Raw genomic sequence first — 15752 nt, 5'->3', positions numbered from 1 at the left:
TCTAGCCTGGGCAACAGAGACTGTCTCAAAAAAAAAGTTTCTGTTCCTAATAAAATGAGAGTTTTCTGACATTGTTTGCCCTCTAGACCTAGGCATTTGTTAACTTGGGCTCATATTAGATGACTCTTGAAGCACTTGGGCAATGTGCTTCTGCGAAGAGTGGGGTGAGGTGTCTGGCAGGGTGGCTGCAAGTCTGCAGTCACCTCCATTTCCTGGCTGCACAGTGGCGGCTTCTCAATCAGGGGTTATAATACTGGCAAAGGCTTCAGCTGCATGGCTGGTCTTTTGCATTTTTTGCCAGCATTTTAAAAAACTTTATTGGGAGAAGTTAGAATGCACCAAGGAAGAAAGAAGCGTGTGATGCACCCCTCAGGGAAGAGACTGGCCATGGTGTACAGGGCCAATCTCATCTATTCACTGCAGCCCCCCATCTATTTTGACCGGTAGTATCTGTTGATGCATTTTAAAGTGCATCCTAGACATCACTTCACACCTACATAATCGCATCTGCGTTTCTAAAACCAAAGACATTTTCTTCAATAACCACACTGTCATGGTAATGAATAACCCTGTAACATTAATTCTTTGATATCGCTTAACACCCAGTCCACGTTCACATTTCCCTAAATATACCAGAAATGCCTTTTCCCGGCTGGTTTGTCTGAAGGACCTAAGCCAGGCCCACGCGGCAGAGCAGCTGTGGAGCAGGTGCCAGGCTTTTGACTAATGGCCGCGTGTGTGGTGAGGCCTGACACTCTGCCCTCTTGTGACCGTCTGTAGTGGCACAGACAGCCACAGCTGTGCGTTCTGCAAAGTACTGTCATCATGTGTTCACATGGCTGTTCTCTAGCCTCTAGGCTTCCAGAGTAAAGGGACTGCATGCTAATCGTCACTGTGCCCTCAACAGGCACAGGTGGCCCAGCATACCTGAAGCAGCCATCTGAAGCCAGGCTGTGGTCCACGTCCTGATTCCAAAGCCAGATGGTCAGATTTTGAATCCTGGTCTATCAGTTAATTACCTGGTTTATTAACCAGGTAGTTATCCTCTACGGCAAGCTAATTATACTGTCTGGGCCTCTATTTCTTTAGCTGTCAAATGGGGTGACAGTATGAGCTCACAGGGCGTTGTGCGGTTTGAATGAGTTAAAGGCGGGATGACAGTGAGATGGCAGTCCAGCCCTTAGGTACTCAGTAGCTGTTAGCTCTGGAGGCACAATTCCCCCGAGGGCAGCAGGAGCCACACCCATCAGGGTCTCTGATAGGGTCCATGAGCCCCTGGAACATACAGTGACAATCCAGAAGGAACATGAAGCCTCCGGCCAGAGGCTCGCTGGAGACCGGGTTAAAGCACACTGCTTAACCACAGCGGTACGGCGCTCACCAGCCGCGAAGCCTTGCCCGCAGCTGGCACTCAGTCCGCACGACAGCGTGTGCTGCGCATTGACGACGAATCCGTTTTGCTGTTGTGTGATGAGGGAAGCTTGAAAGCACTGAAAACTCATTTTACTTTACAGGCAGCTTTACTTGTAATGAAAATCAGAACAGGTAACATATACATATATGTTTTCATTACGTTATTTTTAAATGTTCACCATTTTATTTTGATAAATGAAAAATGAGAAAAGTCGTACCACGGCTGTCGGCTAAAGTTGCTGTGCACGTTCATCTGTGGCTGTCGACTATAGTCGATGCTCGTACCGAAGTGGTTAAAACTCATCATCAGATGCCTGGGACGCATGTCCTCTTCCCCCCACCTTTAGGGTTCCTCTGCGGCACATTTTGAAAAGCAGTGCCTTGAGTAAGAGTGGGATGAATGTGTGGGTTTCAGGACAAAAATCGTCTTTGGAATTCCTTCCTGAAACTGGCTGTTCCTTCCTCAGTGGGTGAGGCTGAGGTACCCTCTGCTTCCTTAGCTCTGTGCCTATCCTTTACCCATTGGCACTGCCCTCTGACCGTGCCTTCAAACTCCCCTGCCGCCAGTACTTGCCAGTGCTCCCTGTCCACAGGGAAGCCGCAGGTGACAATCTCCTGGCAGCAAACTCTGACTCCACCTACAGGCCGCCTTCAGTAGCTGACCCAGTTGTTTCCCAAACCCTGAGGAATTCAGAATGTGAAGTGGGCTGGGGACAGGAAATACACTTCTAATGGTCTCTCATCTGGCTGCACAAGATGTGGTAGGGGCAGCTGGTCCATGGCGGGGTCACATTTTTTATGAGAGAATTTTTATTCACTCTGATGATATTAGTCGGAGGAACCCCTAGGTAGTGGAAGAAGAGGAACAGCCTTGCCCTGTTGGCAAGCACTCCTGGGGCAGACACCAACCCTTCTACCTGCTTCACGGCCAGTGCCCTTCTGTCCTCACCTCCCTCTCTGGATGAGTTCAGACTCCCAGAGTCCAAGTCCAGACCCCAGCACTTGCTAGCTGTGACAACTCTGCCACATCACCACTTCGAGCCTCAGTTCCTCTTCTGTAGAGCAGGGACTGCATGGCTGCCTCATTGGGTCCCAAGGACAGAACGCACTGAGATGCTAGCACAGGGCTGGAGGCTTCGGTACCCACAGAATGGCAGTTTTGATGCAGCGGACCTAGGGGCTACGGTGGGTGTCAAGGCAAGGTTGGGTGCCTGTCCTTTTGTATTATCAGCAATTTTCCTGGGCATCAGCATGTTTTGAGAGCTTGTTAAATGTACAGGTTCTCAGGCACCTTCCCAGACCAATGGAATCAGAAACGCTGGGGCCCAACAGTCTGTGCCAACAGCCTTCCAGGTGATTATAATGTACACTCAAGCTTGAGAACAGCTGGTGCAGATTAAAGATTTTGAGCCTTTCTGTACCACAGCGCTGATTCATCCTCCGCAGGCAGAACAAAATGTGTAACAGAGAAAATAAATGTGGCCAGGGATGGTGGCTGACGCTTGTAATCCCAATGACTTGGGAGACTAGCCTGAGCAACACAGTGAGACCCTGTCTCTATAAAAAATAAAAAATCTAGCCGGGTGTGGTGGTGCATACCTGTAGTCCCAGCTACTTGAGAGGCAGAGGCGGGAGGATTGCTTGAGCTCAGGAATTTGAGGCTGCAGTGAGCTATGATGACACCACTGCACCCCAGCTTGGGTGATACAGTGAGACCCTCTCTCTTAAAAAAAAAAAGTGATTACTGTGTCAGAACTAAACACTCTGAATCTCACACGATCCAACAATGACTTCCACCGCTGCTAAGGCTTTCATGCAAACTTCCCACTGTGTCCAACGGCCCCAGGCTGCTGGTGAGGTACACAAAGTGGGCTAATCTCCATCTTGCAAAACGAAATGAAGCTCAGACAGACCTCACAGCAAGTAGCAGTCGTTTGTCAGGCACCTCCCATGGGCCAGACTCCACGCTAATTGCTGCAGACATGGATGAAGAACAGGTGTCTCTGCGTGTAAGAGGACAGGATACCCAGCATCGGGCTGATAATTCTGTTCCATAGCTGGACTCCCACTAAACTGCAAGCACCAGGTTTCAAACCGGATTTACCGCTATGCTTGCTTACTGCTTTAGTCTTTTTAGCACCTAATTCTAGAGATTTTGGTAATTGCCTTAGATGGAGCTAAATATTAGTGTTCATTTGATATTAGCTTAACTAGAAGAAATATCAATAAGCTTTTTTTTTTTTTACAACATACACTTTGCCTTAGAAGTGATTACTGATAAAATTTTCTCGTAGAGCTTATTTTCGCTTACCACATGCTCTAATGCTACCTTATTCCTATAGCATTTCAGTTTAAATAATGCTTTTCCTCAACATCGATCTAGAGATTAGGATTCTATAAGGGCCTTTGACCAAGGTTTCTTTTGTATTGACACCTAATTGTTTATGGGCCATATATACGTTCCATGACCAAGATGAATATACAGCAGAGGTAGGAGGCAATAACAGGTTTGGAAGCTAATGACATGGCAGAGAGGTGGGAAAAGTTCATTTGTGGAACGTGTGGGTCATGGGGTATATTAATATTTACCTCATGGAACTGTAGTGATGACCCAGAAGGATGTTTGACTCAAGTAGACATTGAGAAGTTCTAAAGTCCTCAAACTACGGCCCCGAGGGCCACATGTGGGTGTTTTTGCCCATTTGTTTTTTTACTTCAAAATAAGAGATGTGCATAAGAATTTGCTCATAGTTTTTTTTAACCTATAGTCCGGCCCTCCAACGGTCTGAGGGACAGTGAACTGGTCCCCTGTTTAAAAAGTTTGAGGACCCCTGTTCCAAAGTCTGAAAGCTGATGTTAAGCTAGTTTTAGTACTGAGTACTTAATAATGCTTTGGAAAAGATCATTTTTTAGAGAGGGAGTTCTGAAGTGTCTTTCCCTTAGTATTTGAAAAACTAATGGGGCTGGTGAGCAGGATATTTAGTTTTGTGAATATACATCTCAGTGGGCGGGAGAAATGGGCAGCAGATATGGCCTGTGAGTGTGAGTACTCACGTGGGGGACGCAGCAGAGTGAACCGGATCTACCTGCATGCATGGAGGAGTGGCAGACGCCCTCCTGGTGCTCCTCATTGTGAGTCCACAGCCAACAACAAGCGAATTTCATGGGACAAGAAAAAAGTGAAATAAATAAAATGCTTTCCCATCCCTTCTGTTGATCCTCACTCTAAATTGGAACTTACATAATTAACACCTCCATTTTCCAAGTGAGAAAGCAGAGGCTCAGGTCACAAATAGCAGAATCATGCTTAACATTTATTGAGCAGCAGAATGTGAGCTTCTAGATCCTGATCACCAACTTTGGTGACAATTGAGATATTTACCCTTCGGTTCCTCGGGCTTCTAACCATGAACAGCTCAGTAAGATTCTGATTTCATCTGAAATTCACCTGCATTACAAATGATCTACTCAGAGTAAGCCTGGCACACAGGAGGGAGCTGAGCGGGGGCACACTGAACGCAGTCCCGGGTGTGGTGCATCTCAGAGACATTTATTCATGCCAAAGTAGACGGCACTTATACAAGTGTGCAGGGACGCTCCGTGTTCCCATCTAACACGGCTTGCTGAGATCCACAGGCAGACTGGCGTCCCCGCTCTTGTGCACTCCCAGTGAGGCTGGTTAGTGATGACCACGAGCAGGTGCGGGAGCTTTTGAAAGAGATGTATGATATAGATACATTTTAGGAAGGAGCAAAGAGAGTGTAGTTTATTAAGTATTAACAAGTCAAAAGGTATAAATGACATTTTTCAATACTATCAAAAAGCAAGGATGATTATTTCTATCACCCAGTATGTTTAAGGGCTTGTGTAACGTCGGCATGAATGCAGCAGCTCACCTGCAGGGGCAAAGGTGAGAGCGGCAGGGCAATGTGCCTTCTTCAAAGCTCAGGAAGCCAGTCCTGCGTTTGTGTAAGACTCACATGACTAAAGTTTCATTGTTACTGATGAAACAAAGTGATAAAGTGTCTAGCTCTAAGGCATAAATTTGCAAGGTGCTTTCTTTCAAAACACATTAAGAATATGCCATTAGGGAATTTTATAGGACAGCATGTTTGCACACTTAACTTGTGCTTCCCTACTGGTGGCATAAGCTATCTCTGATTAATCAATCCATTTTTCTTGAAAGTTTTACTTGACCCAAAAGGGTGAGAAATAGTTTTTAACATTTAGACTATAAAAAGCAGAAATTCAGAATTCTCTTTTCAGTAGGCATAGCAAACTTCATGTTCTGAAGCATTTCCATTACATCTTATATATTTACTGAACCATGTATCAATTTCAATTCAGAACAATGATATACCTTGTTCCAAAAAGATATGATGGTGTTTTTCATTCCCTAACCATTTTACGAAGCAAAAATCTTACCTTTCAAAGCTTTACTTCTTTTATCTAAAAAAAAAAAAAGAAGAAAAAATTTGGTCATAACAATGCTTTATCAAAATGAACATCTGGCTGATGGCTTCATAGCTTAGGTAAAGCAATTACAGGAAGCTTTCAGAAAACAGGACAGTTATGGCAGCAGTCTCATAGCAAAGAAGTGGTAACATTTCTCCCAAGATGCTGTATGCACAACTAAGACTGCTTCCAAATTCGCAGGGCTTATTACTCCCTATTATATCCTAAACTCTAGCCTTGCAGTTTAAAGTTTTCTTCTTTCTTTCCTCTTTTTAATCAATAGCTTAGTAATATGTAACTGGGCCTTATCTCTGCTCTACTGAGAACTAAATTGTCAATCTTCCCCTCCAAATTTTATTATGAAAAAATTTCAAATATTCAGAACTGTTGAAAAGGTACAATAAAACACCATATACCATGCCACTATACTCCTAAACATTTGAGCCATCATCTCTTAAAAAATTAAGGACATCTTCTATGTATTTGTAATATAACTATCACATTTAAAAGAAAATTCACAATTCCCTGATACCAAACTCTTGTTCAAATTTCTCCAACTGTCCTCAAATGCCTTTTGTGGCTGATATGTGCTCCTTGTACTTTTACAAAGTACTGTAGATGGTTCTGAAGTTCATGGCTAGTTACCATAGCTCCTTTATAATGTGAATTGCAATTCTTTTTGAAAATGTTTTCTTCATGACCACAAACGAATCAAACATAAAGAAACTCACCTGCACTCCTGATTTTATAAACAATGAAGCCCATCAAGCCCATTCCGATCCAGATCTCCTGGTAAACTTGGGTATAGTAGGGTTTCATGGGGATCCACACATTTTTAATAATGCTTTGAAGCATCTGAAAGTGAATGCAGTAATAAAAATTATGACAACCTAAACTTAACTGGTGAAAGATTTTCATTTTTTAAGTTCAATCTTATGTTCCTTTATCACCCAGCAGGGAGCCTCACCTGTGCTAGCCCACCTAGCCCCTGTTCGAGCACACCTAGCCCCACTCAGAACATGGGGGTCCTAGTCTTCGCTCAGCCCCAATGCCCCAGAGTTCATCTAGCCTATTCTCCCTCCCTGAGGCTATCCTCCACTAATGCTCTGCCCCCAAATGCACACCACTATTTTAACTTCTAACTGGAAACAATAGTATGTTCTCATCATCACGTTAAAAACTGTTGGCATTCAAAGCCGAAAAAAAGAACATGGTGATCTCCTTGTGAAACAAACCTCTGCGGTTGGCATACTTTGATCACCTGTGTCTCAGTCTTGACGTCTACTGCTACATACAAAAACAGATGGCGTAAGATGTGGTCAATTCATAAGAGCTGCCAATTATGACAGAACTTTTTTAATAAATAAAAATAATTATTGAACTACTGTTTTGACTGGGAAAGGCCATTAAATTGTGAACTTAGTTTGTTTTTATGTGCAGGTCTCAAAATAACACTTTTGGTTATTTTTACAATTTAACACAGACCCCAAATTAGATGCCCTCATCTTTATTTCAAGAAGCTTTGTTATGTCTGAAGTAGTCCATTAAACTAGTTATTCAACTAGTTGACAGAAATGACTAGATCTAGGCACCTCTTGTTTTACTTGGAAAATGCTTCGGCTGCAGTAACACTGCCAAGTAAGAATTCAGCTAAACCACCACAGCAGTAACAAAAAGAACTGCTGCTACAAATGCCCAGCTGCTGATAATAACACTAAGCCACTGGGATTCTATGAGGAGATCTTCAAAAGGGCGAAGTAAACCACGAGGGTGCAAAGGCCGTAAAAGGGACCAAAGAAACATGAGTTATCATGATACTGTGCTTCTGGCCCAGTGCCCTGAGATTGTCTCTTTACCTAAAATTACCTTTGGTCCCCACTAAAGTAGGGGGCTGCTATACAGTATATTGCAAATACTTCTTTCTCTCCCTTTTTCCTTGACTTTCCTTTTGGCTAGAGTTGTCATATTTGGCTGGAAAGTGACACGTTCCCAATATTTAACAAAATGAGGGCCCCTACTTCTTCCACCTGAGTCCATCCTGTCCAGCTACATTTCCCAGCTGTGTCAGTTTTACAGTACCAGATCCTTTAAAAGCCCATCCTATCTGAAGGTCAAATGGGTGAGTGATGTATTCCTTTAAGTTTTCAAGGTTTTGGCACATTAAATTAACAACAGACCACTACCAAAACTCACACTGGAAATGGGAAATGTCTGACCGATTAAGCCACAAACTGGGATTTAATCTGAGTTCCATACAATTTTGATCGTCACCATTTGATCCCGCTTTGTTCCCCTTTCGCCTCCCGCAAGGCCTTGTCATATGTACAGTGTAACTTGGAGGGTAAGCGTTGCAAGGAAACATAACATGTAAGGGAGAGACGGCACCAGGGATGAGAATTCTTGGCTTGGATTCTAGCTCCATCACTAGCTGCGTAACCTCTCCAGGCCACTGTACCCCCCCTAGTCAAAAGCGTACGGTAGGTAACACAGGTGCATTAGATGAGTTAAAGCCAAGGAGAAAAGCGTAAGGTGGGCCTAGGCAACACTTCCCACTAGTAGCTGGCCCTGCACCGCCTCCCCCTTGCAGCACGGAGGCCAGGCAGAAAGCAGGCGTGTGCTGGCGGAGGGGTTGGACCCCGACCAAGGTCAGCGGGGGTCAAGGAGGCCTAAGCCCCGCGGCCCCCGCCGCTCACCGTCCTTCTCCCTCTACGGTCCTGGCTGCCCGGATCCCCGCAACCTGGACGGGTCCCCGCACTTACCTCGGCGCGGGACCAACGGCTCGGGCCGTAGCACAGACCCACGGCCAATGTCCGGAAAGGTCACAGCGTGCGCAGGCGCGGCGCGGGGCCTGCCGGGAAGGCGGAAGGAACAGCGACGCCCCAAGGCCAGAGAGCCTCCCAGGCTGCGCCTGTGCGCCACAGCGCCCCCGGCGACCGTCCTGGTGCCGCAGGCAACAATGTTGGCCCAGGAGCTGAAGGCGGGGCAACACAGGGAAGGGGCTGGGGGTGCCCCTGAGGCCGGGTGTGTGTGTGTGTCACAATAGGGCGCCTCCCGGTCCAGATTGTTGCCGGACCGAAGGGTTTTCCGGGATTTGGGACTTCCAAAACTGAAACCCGGCAAGTTCTAGGCAAACCGAACAGGTTGGTCAAAAAAGAAGTGATGACCCTCTTTCCTCAGTATGTTAAAAGCAGAGAAGTCAAGTCTCCCCTCTCAGTTCTATGTCTTGCCATTTCCCTTTGTATTGTCAACCTTTTTGCTCTGCATATTTTTATGCGTCTATTCTGTGCATATTAATTCTTCTCGACGGACAATATAAAACTTCACAGGGTCTCCAGACATGGACCTAACAGACACAGTCTTTAAAAATTACCATGCTTACTATGTTTAAGGAAATAAAAAAGTTTGAAAATTTCAGCAGAAAAGTAGAAATCGTAAAGAACAAAACCACTTAGCTGATTTAAAAGTAGCCAAATAAAAACTAGATGGGTTTGGCGGAAGATAGACAGTTAAAGAATTAACAAATTGCAAGATAGTTTAGAAAAACCATTCAGAAGCATAGAAGGATATAGCAAGAAAGTCCATCGAATTGGTAATGGAGTCTTAAAAAGGACAGAGAGGTGTGGCAGAAATATTTGAAGAGATAATAGCTGGATAATAATTTTCATAAAGTGATTAAAAACCCCCCCCAAAGATTCAAAAAGCCTTATAGAAACTAAACAGGCAGATAAATGAAAATAAATCCACACCTTGAAACCTCACAATAAAACCACAGAAAACTAAAGACAGAGAAAATCTCAAAGAAAATAACTGCCGATCGAGAATTCTATACATAGGGAAATTGTCATTAAGTAAAGAAGGTGAAATAAAGACAACTTTGGACAAACTAAGAATGAAGGAATAATCTACAGAAAAAGAAATATGTTCATTATTCAGACAGAAGGAAAAGGAGCTCAGATGGAAAGACAGGGATGCAGGAAGGAATGAAGAGCAATGAACGTGGTCCTGCTTCAAAGGGAAGAAAGCTTCGGATCAGATGAAGCTGCATTCAAAACTTGAAAAGCTCGCCACCTTAGCATAGCAGTTCTCCAAATGTGGTTTGGAGGTTTCCAAGGCCCCTGGGGGGGGGTCAAAATTATTTTTATCAGAATGTTAAGATATTATTTGTCTTTTTCACTAGGATTATCTCACGAGAGTATAATGGAGTTTTCCAGAAGCTATGTGTCTTGTGATGTCACAACAGAATGAATACAGGAACAGATTTAAGAATCCAGCTGTCTTCCATTAAGCCAGAAATTAAGAAATTTTCAAAAATGTAATGATAGTGTCACTCTTCTCACACAAATTTTTTTGGAAAATACAGTGACTTTTCAGGAAAATAAGCTCTTCAACATCAAATAGGTTTATTGCTGTCATTTTAAAATGAATAATTAAATAAAACATTTATTAGTTGTCATCTCTAATTAAGTAGATATAACCCATATAAACAAAAGCTCTTTAGAGTCTTCAATATTTAGAAAGTTTTTTTTTTCTTTAGAGTCAAGGGTCTTGCTATGTTGCCCAGGCTGGCCTTCAACTCTTGGGCTCAATCTATCCTAGTGTCTCAGCCCCCGGGACTACAGGTGCAAGCCACTGGCACCTGGATTTCAAGAGTGTAAAGTGGTCCTGAGGGCTGGGTGCGGTGGCTCACGCCTGTAATCCTAGCACTCTGGGAGGCCGAGGCGGGTGGATTGCTGGAGGTCAGGAGTTCGAAACCAGCCTGAGCAAGAGCGAGACCCCATCTCTACTATAAATAGAAAGAAATTAATTGGCCAACTAATATATATAGAAAAAATTAGCCGGGGATGGTGGTGCATACCTGTAGTCCCAGCTACTCGGGAGGCTGAGGCAGTAGGATCTCTTGAGACCAGGAGTTTGATGTTGCTGTGAGCTAGACTGACGCCACGGCACTCACTCTAGCCTGGGCAACAAAGTGAGACTCTATCTCAAAAACAAAACAAAACAAAACAAAAAAACAAAGTGGTCCTGAGACTAAGACCAGGGTTGAGAACCACTGTCTTAGAATGTTTTAGACTTATAATGACTTAGAAAACTGTTGAGGACAACAAACACTTATGAAAAACTTAAGGAAGAACATCATTGCAAGCTATTCCAGACAGAGCTTTTGGGTAGACTTGAGATCAATGGCCATTTAATGTCTTAGTTTAAAACCCAAAACATTCTACAAAAAGCATCTCTTAAAAAACCCAAAATGTTGGCCGGGCGCTGTGGCTCACGCCTGTAATCCTAGCTCTTGGGAGGCCGGGGCGGGCGGATTGCTCAAGGTCAGGAGTTCAAAACCAGCCTGAGCAAGAGCGAGACCCCGTCTCTACTATAAATAGAAAGAAATTAATTGGCCAACTGATATATATATAAAAAATTAGCCGGGCATGGTGGCGCATGCCTGTAGTCCCAGCTACCCGGGAGGCTGAGGCAGAAGGATCATTCGAGCCCAGGAGATTGAGGTTGCTGTGAGCTAGGCTGACGCCACGGCACTCACTCTAGCCTGGGCAACAAAGTGAGACTCTGTCTCAAAAAAAAAAAAAAAAAAAAACCCAAAATGTTTAAGAAAAGGGCCACCCCAGCAAATTTATTCAAACTGTAGAAAGCTGCATTTTGTGGCTAGGAAGGTCAGAGAAGACATGAAGGTAATTTGAGCGCTGTTTCTACCTTTATTGAGAGTGCTGCTTAATGGCACCAACATCATTTGTGAGCTTGTTGGGAGATTGTAGCAGGGGAATGCAGCTGCTCGAAGAACGCAGCTACTAGAAGAATGGTCCTCATCTATTGGGGAAAGTCGTCCTCTTCGAATGAGCTTGCAGCTTTGGGAAGGACGCACAAGGAGCAGTGAGAGAGGAAGGGGACACCTGCCTAGCCAGCCAGATCAATGGGGTGACAGATGTTGCAGCCAGATCGCCCTCACATCCAGCACCAACATCATTTGTAATTGCTCTCAGCTGTTTCTTTCCTCCTTGGTCTGCAGCTCAAGCTGCTTGGTGAATGTGAAAATGGAAAACTTCCCCAAAGTGACAAGGCCCACTAGGGGTTCAGCAGCCTCCCCATGTGCTCTGGCATAGGTGTATGCTCATGGCATCCATCTATTAAGAGCTGCCAATGTCAAGCTGTCCCTTTTAACTCTGAACTTTGTGGACAGGAATGCAAGATGAGCTGGGCAGAGTAATGAGCACCAAGAACTACTGAATCAAAGGAAGGAGTCCCAAAGCCATTCAGTCTGTGATGACACAGGATGCTAACTAATGTTTAGACAGGAAAATGGCAATTAAATGAGAACAAATTCCAAACTGAAGAAGCATCAAGACAGTGTCCTTAGATGGCAGTTAAAAACTCACAACTCAAAAGGATTAGATAGTAGTCCAAAAAGATCAAAGAAGATAGAAAATGGCACCCCCCGCCCATCATCAGATGGGATAATCCTTACCGGTTCCTCCTTATGGAGGGCAGTTTAGCAAAGGATGATTGGAGTTTGCGTGATACATGATTATATGTCTCTGCATAATCAGGACTTGCGACACCCTGATTGCTCCTATCTGATTTTTTCCTAAGGAAAAAAAAAAGAACAAGAAAATGCTCCCCAGAAAATGTTTGTGTGAAACGAAGGATAACTTCCACTTAAAAATATAATCATTGTGATATTGACAAAGGATGATAGCATGTGGGAACAGCGACATACTAGGAAAAATGTCAGTGAATTCTGGAGTGGCTTCAGGTGGTTTCAATATATCTTGTGAAATGTAGAATTACGTTCTAGCCTTCATATATAGTATGAAGTTGCAATATTTTCCATCAATGCCGAGTGACATACTATGAGTCTCAATCAGCTTTTTTATTTATTGAAAAACAAGTTCTTTACCCCTGCCAAAAAGTGTGTTGGGGACGCTTTTTTTTTTTTTTTTTTTTGAGACAGAGTCTCCCTTTGTCGCTCTGGCTAGACTGCAGTGTTGTCATCATCATAGCTCACTGCAACCTCAAACTCCTGGGCTCAAGTGATCCTCTCGCCTCAGCCTCTCGAGTAGTTGGGACTACAGGCACACACCACCACGCCCAGCTAATTTTTTTCTATTTTTAGTAAAGCCAGGGTCTTGCTCTTGTTCAGGCTGGTCTTGAACTCCTGACTTCAAGTAATACTCCTGCCTCAGCCTCCCAGAGTGCTAGGATTACAGGTGTAAGCCACCATACCCAGCCTATTGGGAACACTTTTTAGAGGCTGTAGTTTTGGAAAAGTCAGACTGTGAGGCCCAGAGCTCATTATATGTTAGTGGGTGGGGTGAGGATTTGGAGCCAGTACTCTTGGCTTGGTATCATGCTGGGTTCATTTTTTTTTTTTTTTTTTTTTTGAGGCAGAGTCTCGCTTTGTTGTCCAGGCTAGAGTGAGTGCCGTGGCGTCAGCCTAGCTCACAGCAACCTCAAACTCCTGGGCTTGAGTGATCCTTCTGCCTCAGCCTCCCGAGTAGCTGGGACTACAGGCATGCGCCACCATGCCCGGCTAATTTTTTATATACATATCAGTTGGCCAATTAATTTCTTTCTATTTATAGTAGAGACGGGGTCTCGCTCTTGCTCAGGCTGGTTTTGAACTCCTGACCTTGAGCAATCCGCCCGCCTCGGCCTCCCAAGAGCTAGGATTACAGGCGTGAGCCACAGCGCCCGGCCTGCTGGGTTCATTTTTGAGACCCCATTTTGAGCTCAACCCTACCTAGTCTGATTTCTGTCTGCACTGTGCTCAAGCTGACCTCTTATTTGCCACTCTTTTGGGCATTTTCCAGTCCTTAACTGCTTGGGCTTCATGTTGTTGATGAGCACCATGCTCTTGACACCTTTTCTTTACTCATTCACATGACTCTTTCCTGAGTGCCCACACACACCAAAGACTGCCCTGGTCACTGAGGACAGGCAGTTATGTCTCTCTTCTGACTGTCCCTGTTGCTTACCTTTGTTAACTTTGCTGTAAATTCCTTTCATGGTGTTTGCTAGGGTTCTGTTTTCCACCCTCACTTTGTGTGTGTGTCTGTGTGGGGAGAGACAGGGTCTTCCTCTGTCATCCAGGCTGTAGTGCAGTGGTGTCATCATAGCTCACAGCAACCTCAAACTCCTGGGCTCAAGAGATCCTCCTGTCTCAGCTTCCCGAGTAGCTGGGACTACACCCACAGCCGGATCATTTTTTCCCATTATTTCTTGTAGACATGGAGTCTCTCTATGTTGCCCAGGCTGGTCTTGAACTCCTGGCCTCAAGCAAACCTCCCACCTTGGCCTCCCAAAGTGCTGGGATTACAGATGTGAGCCACTGCACCTGGGTCTCACTCTTCTAGAGGTTGGCATGGACCGATTTAGGCGCTCTTGGCGTTTTACCACCATCCACTTGCTGATGACTTCCACATCTGCACCCCCTGCCCACAGCTGTTTTGGTGCAGCTGTGTGTCAGACACTGCCATCTGAGAAGGTTTAGAAAGGAAGATGAATTCAGTTATGTTCTGGCCCCAAAGAACTCCTTCCAGGTCCTCAACTCAGCCATTCGGGCTGCCTACCCTCAGGCCTTCATCATGGACTACCTTCCTCTGTCATCCCTGCCCGGCTTATTCCTGGCTCCCCTTCAAGGGTCCTCCTAGGCGTCGTTTTCTCCAAGAAGGCTTCCCTGGCGTTCTCCTTGCCCTGCTCCTCCTAAATGAGGTGCATGGAGCCCCAGCTCAGCAGCCGTGTGCCTCTCCAGTACAAGCACAGAGCCCTTCTCGGTCTGCCTTCCGTGCCCCACGCTGAGGCCCTGCACTGGGCCAGGCACACAGCAGGCCCGCCTGAAGTGCGCAAACCTCACACGTAGGACCCCTCAGACGGCGAGGGCAGGCAGCGACGGGAGGGACTCGTATCAAGCCAACTTCCAGGACAGCCGCAGTGGCTGAAACTTTCCTGCTCGGCCACTGTAAGGAATGGTCCGACCCAAGCACACTATGGCTAGGCGGCAGCGGCTCCCGGCAGGCCTCGCGCGGCGGGGCGGGGCGGGGCGGTGCAGCTCCTGGCAGGCCTCGCGCGACTGGGCGGGGCCGAGGGCGCGGGGCCGAGGGCGCGAGGCCTGCTGCGTGGTTCGCACGTGCGTATGGAACCGCCCCCGGCGCGTGGCGCGCTCCGATTGGACGGCCTCACGCGGGGCGGGGCTGCGCGGGCGTCCGGCGGTCGCCTGTTCCCGCCGTGGCGCCGGGCGGTTGAGGCGGCGCGGCCGCCGGGCTTCCAGCATGCTTCGCAAACTCACCGTCGACCAGATCAACGACTGGTTCACCATCGGCAAGACCGTGACGAATGTGGAGCTGCTGGGCTCGCCGCCCGCCTTCCCGGCCGAGGCGGCCCGGGAGGAGGCGCCGGCCTCGGGCGCCGGCCCTGCAGCCCCGGCCCTAGCGCCGGCCCCAGCTCCGGCCCTGGCCCCGGCGCGGCCGGCAGCGGCGTTCGGGAGGTAGGCCGCGGGCGGCGGGCTCGCGGGCGGCAGGTGCGGCCGAGCAGGGCGCGGACCTCGAGGGCTGGGCCCGTCCAGACTGGAGCCTGTGCGCTCCTCAGCTGCCCCCCGGGAAGCAGGTCCCCACCGGCCCGACCCGAGACCCGGGCGCGTGAGCCTTTCGGGTGTTTGTCCCGCCGTTCCCTACCAGAAGCTGAACTAAAGTTTTGTTCAGTTTTCAACTTTTTTTTTTTTTAATAACAGACTCTATTTTTTGAAGCATTTTTAGGTTTCCAGAAAAATTGAGCAGAGTTAAGAGTTCCCATATACCTGCTTCCCCTCCGCAGTTTTCCCTATTACCATCTGCGTAAGTTTGGTGCCTTCGCTACAGTCAGTGAACCGCTGTGATACA

At 46.6% G+C, this 15752-nt stretch overlaps 2 protein-coding genes and 1 non-coding gene across 4 annotated transcripts in view; 2 read left to right on the top strand and 1 right to left on the bottom strand.

The window, feature by feature from the left end:
- Nucleotides 1-4706: 4706 nt before the first annotated feature.
- Nucleotides 4707-8854, bottom strand: ATP5MJ (ATP synthase membrane subunit j). Of its 2 annotated transcripts, none has more exons than XM_020285644.2 (4): nucleotides 8628-8854; nucleotides 6600-6723; nucleotides 5839-5862; nucleotides 4707-5121 (listed from the first exon to the last, which is right to left on the bottom strand). In XM_020285644.2, exons 2-4 carry the CDS (start codon nucleotides 6721-6723, stop codon nucleotides 5093-5095), a joined length of 177 nt encoding a protein of 58 aa, XP_020141233.1. In that variant the 5' UTR covers nucleotides 8628-8854; the 3' UTR covers nucleotides 4707-5092. The 2 variants fall into 2 exon arrangements, with proteins under 2 accessions (XP_020141233.1, XP_020141234.1); XM_020285645.2 differs by lacking the exon at nucleotides 8628-8854 and adding an exon at nucleotides 8562-8627.
- Nucleotides 8855-12320: 3466 nt separating this feature from the next.
- Nucleotides 12321-12457, top strand: LOC142871709 (U8 small nucleolar RNA). Its single transcript, XR_012919923.1, has one exon. It is a non-coding gene; the product is annotated as a U8 small nucleolar RNA (small nucleolar RNA).
- Nucleotides 12458-15067: 2610 nt separating this feature from the next.
- TDRD9 (tudor domain containing 9) overlaps nucleotides 15068-15752 on the top strand; it is a 110772-nt gene continuing 110087 nt past the window's right edge. The window contains exon 1 of the mRNA XM_012746467.3: nucleotides 15068-15361. Within this exon, the coding sequence (XP_012601921.1) occupies nucleotides 15147-15361 (215 nt within the window). The 5' untranslated portion in view covers nucleotides 15068-15146. The remainder of the gene's footprint in view (nucleotides 15362-15752) is intronic.

Source organism: Microcebus murinus, chromosome 6, assembly GCF_040939455.1.
Source record: "Microcebus murinus isolate Inina chromosome 6, M.murinus_Inina_mat1.0, whole genome shotgun sequence".
Taxonomy (NCBI): domain Eukaryota; kingdom Metazoa; phylum Chordata; class Mammalia; order Primates; family Cheirogaleidae; genus Microcebus; species Microcebus murinus.
The sequence above is the reverse complement of the archived record's forward strand: the minus strand, read 5'-3'. Positions and strand labels throughout refer to the sequence as shown.